We start from the raw sequence: 2448 nt of genomic DNA on the forward strand, positions 1-2448 counted from the left end.
TGTTTTTCCACGCCCCCGCTGCATTTAAAATCCAACAGAATCCTAGTTAACTGTACCAGGCACACCCCAGCAGAACGGTGTAGCAGAGAGAAGGAACCAGACTCTTTTAGAGAGTGTTAGATTGATGATGAGGTATTCAGATTTACCCAAGTCATTTTGGGGACATGCCTTAGAAACAATAGCTTATCTTCTAAACCCAGTACCTTCTAAATCGGTTCCTAAAACCCCTTTAGAATTGTGGACTGTGGACAAATCGAGTCTAAGACACATTCGGATATGGGGTTGTCCATCACATGTGCTGAACAAGAACGCGACTAAGTTAGAATCTTGTATAGAAGTAAGGATGTTTGTAGGCTACCCCATGGGAACGAAAGGTTGTTTATTTTATAGTCCGAAGAATCGGGATGTCATTGTTAGCGCCGATGCTAGATTCTTAGAGCAAGACTATATAATGAATCACAAACCCATGAGTAGTATCTTTTTAGAGGAACTAGTGGGAGAGACAGATAATACCCAGAAACTTATAGTATAGGTAGAACAGCTACAATAAAATGCACAACATATCACTAATACCGCACCAGTGCCTCGTCGTAGTGGGAGGGTTGTTCGACAGCCTGATAGATTCATGTTTTTGGGAGAGTCTTCAGATTTAGTCTCTGGTGAACATGATAATGATCCCCGGACATACGAGGATGCACTACAAGATAAAGATTCAGATCTTTGGCAAAAGGCAATGGAATCCGATATGGAATCGATGTATTCTAATCAGGTCTAGGAGCACGTGGAACCACCAAAGGTGACATAAGCCATTACATTATTCCTTTCTATTCATTACTATCATTTTTACTATTACTAAATGAAATTAAATTTTTCAAAAGAAAAGGACCTATTAGATGTAGGTGGATCTACAAGAAAAAGAGGGGATCAGATAAAAAGGTGAAAGCCTAGAAAGCAAGACTTATTGTAGAAGGGTATACTTAGAAAGAAGGTATCGATTATGAGGAAACCATTTCGCCAGTGGTCATGCTTAAGTCAATCCGTATTATTTTATCTATAGCAGTTCATCTCGATTATGAGATTTGGCAAATGGATGTCAAGACAGCTTTCCTTAATGGCAGTCTTGAAGAAACCATCTATATGCAGTAACTAGAGGGATTCATTAAGGAAGGCCAAGAGAATCTTGTATGTAAGGTTAAGAGTTCTATTTATGGACTTAAATAAGCTTCTATGTATTGGAACATTCATTTTCATCAGGATGCCCAATTGTATGGTTTTTATTAAAATACAAGTGAAGCATGCGTGTATAAGAGATGTGAGGGAAATGCAGTAGCTTTTCTAGTGCTATATATTGATGACATATTATTTATTGGAAATAATGTTAAGATGTTGTCTTCAATAAAGGCATGGTTGTTCAAACAATTTGAAATGAAGGACTTAGGTGAAGCGGCATACATCCTTGGGATCAAAGTTATAAGAGATCGCAAGAAAAGGATGTTGGCTTTATCTCAAGATCCCTACATAGATGACTAATTAGCTTATTTTAACATGCAGGACTCCAAGAAGGGTAATTTACCTTTCATACATGGAGTTTCTCTATCAAAAAGTAGTACCCTTCGACACCTAAGGAAATAGAGAACATGAAGGTAGTTCCTTATGCTTTGGGATGTGCAAGCCTAATGTATGCTATGTTATGTACAAGACCTGATATCTATTTTACCGTGGGCATGGTTAGCCAATACCAGTCAAACCCAGGACAGGAACATTGGAGTGCAGTAAAAACAATACTCAAGTACTTGCGTAGAACTAAGGAGTATATGTTAGTTCACAAGTCCTCGGATTTGTTGCCTCTGGGATATACCGATTCAGATTTCCAGACAGATAAGGATAAGAGAAAGTCCACCTCGGGATGTGTTTTTACCTTGGGAGGTGGAGTTGTAATATGGATGAGTGTGAAGCATAAATGCATTGTAGACTCTACCATGAAAGCCGAGTATGTGGCAGCCTCTGAGGCAGCCAAAGAGGCTATATGGTTCCGAAACTTCCTGCTGGATTTGAATGTAGTTCCTAATTTGCCACGACAATTCACGATTTATTGTGATAATACTAGTGCTGTAGAGAATACCAAGGAGCTACGGGCCCATTAGGCGGAAAAACACATAGAGCGTAAGTATCATCTCATACGGCAGTTCGTTAAGCGAGGAGATATTATTGTGGCTGATATAGCGTCAAAGGATAACCGGGAAGATCCTTTCACCAAGAGCTTACCAGCTAAGGCTTTTCAGGAGCACGTGGAAGCGATAGGAGTCAGACACTTGGTCACATAGTTATATAGTTGGTACTGGATTGATTGTAATAAACACTGATATACTCAAAGAATAGCTTGAGTATAAGTGAGAGATTGTTAGGGTTTATACTGAACTATTTGTTTGAAGTATATACTATTATAAT

At 38.9% G+C, this 2448-nt stretch overlaps 1 protein-coding gene across 1 annotated transcript; it reads left to right on the forward strand.

The window, feature by feature from the left end:
- The first annotated feature begins 1637 nt into the window (after positions 1–1637).
- Positions 1638–2144, forward strand: LOC141695665 (secreted RxLR effector protein 161-like). Its single transcript, XM_074499895.1, has one exon. It carries the CDS (start codon positions 1638–1640, stop codon positions 2142–2144), a length of 507 nt encoding a protein of 168 aa, XP_074355996.1.
- The last annotated feature ends 304 nt before the right edge of the window (positions 2145–2448 follow it).

Source organism: Apium graveolens, chromosome 11, assembly GCF_009905375.1.
Source record: "Apium graveolens cultivar Ventura chromosome 11, ASM990537v1, whole genome shotgun sequence".
NCBI lineage: Eukaryota > Viridiplantae > Streptophyta > Magnoliopsida > Apiales > Apiaceae > Apium > Apium graveolens.

Excerpts from the sequence above, each read along its gene's own strand:
- LOC141695665 (XM_074499895.1), top strand. The coding sequence starts at position 1,638 with ATGAAGGTAGTTCCTTATGCTTTGGGATGTGCAAGCCTAATGTATGCT.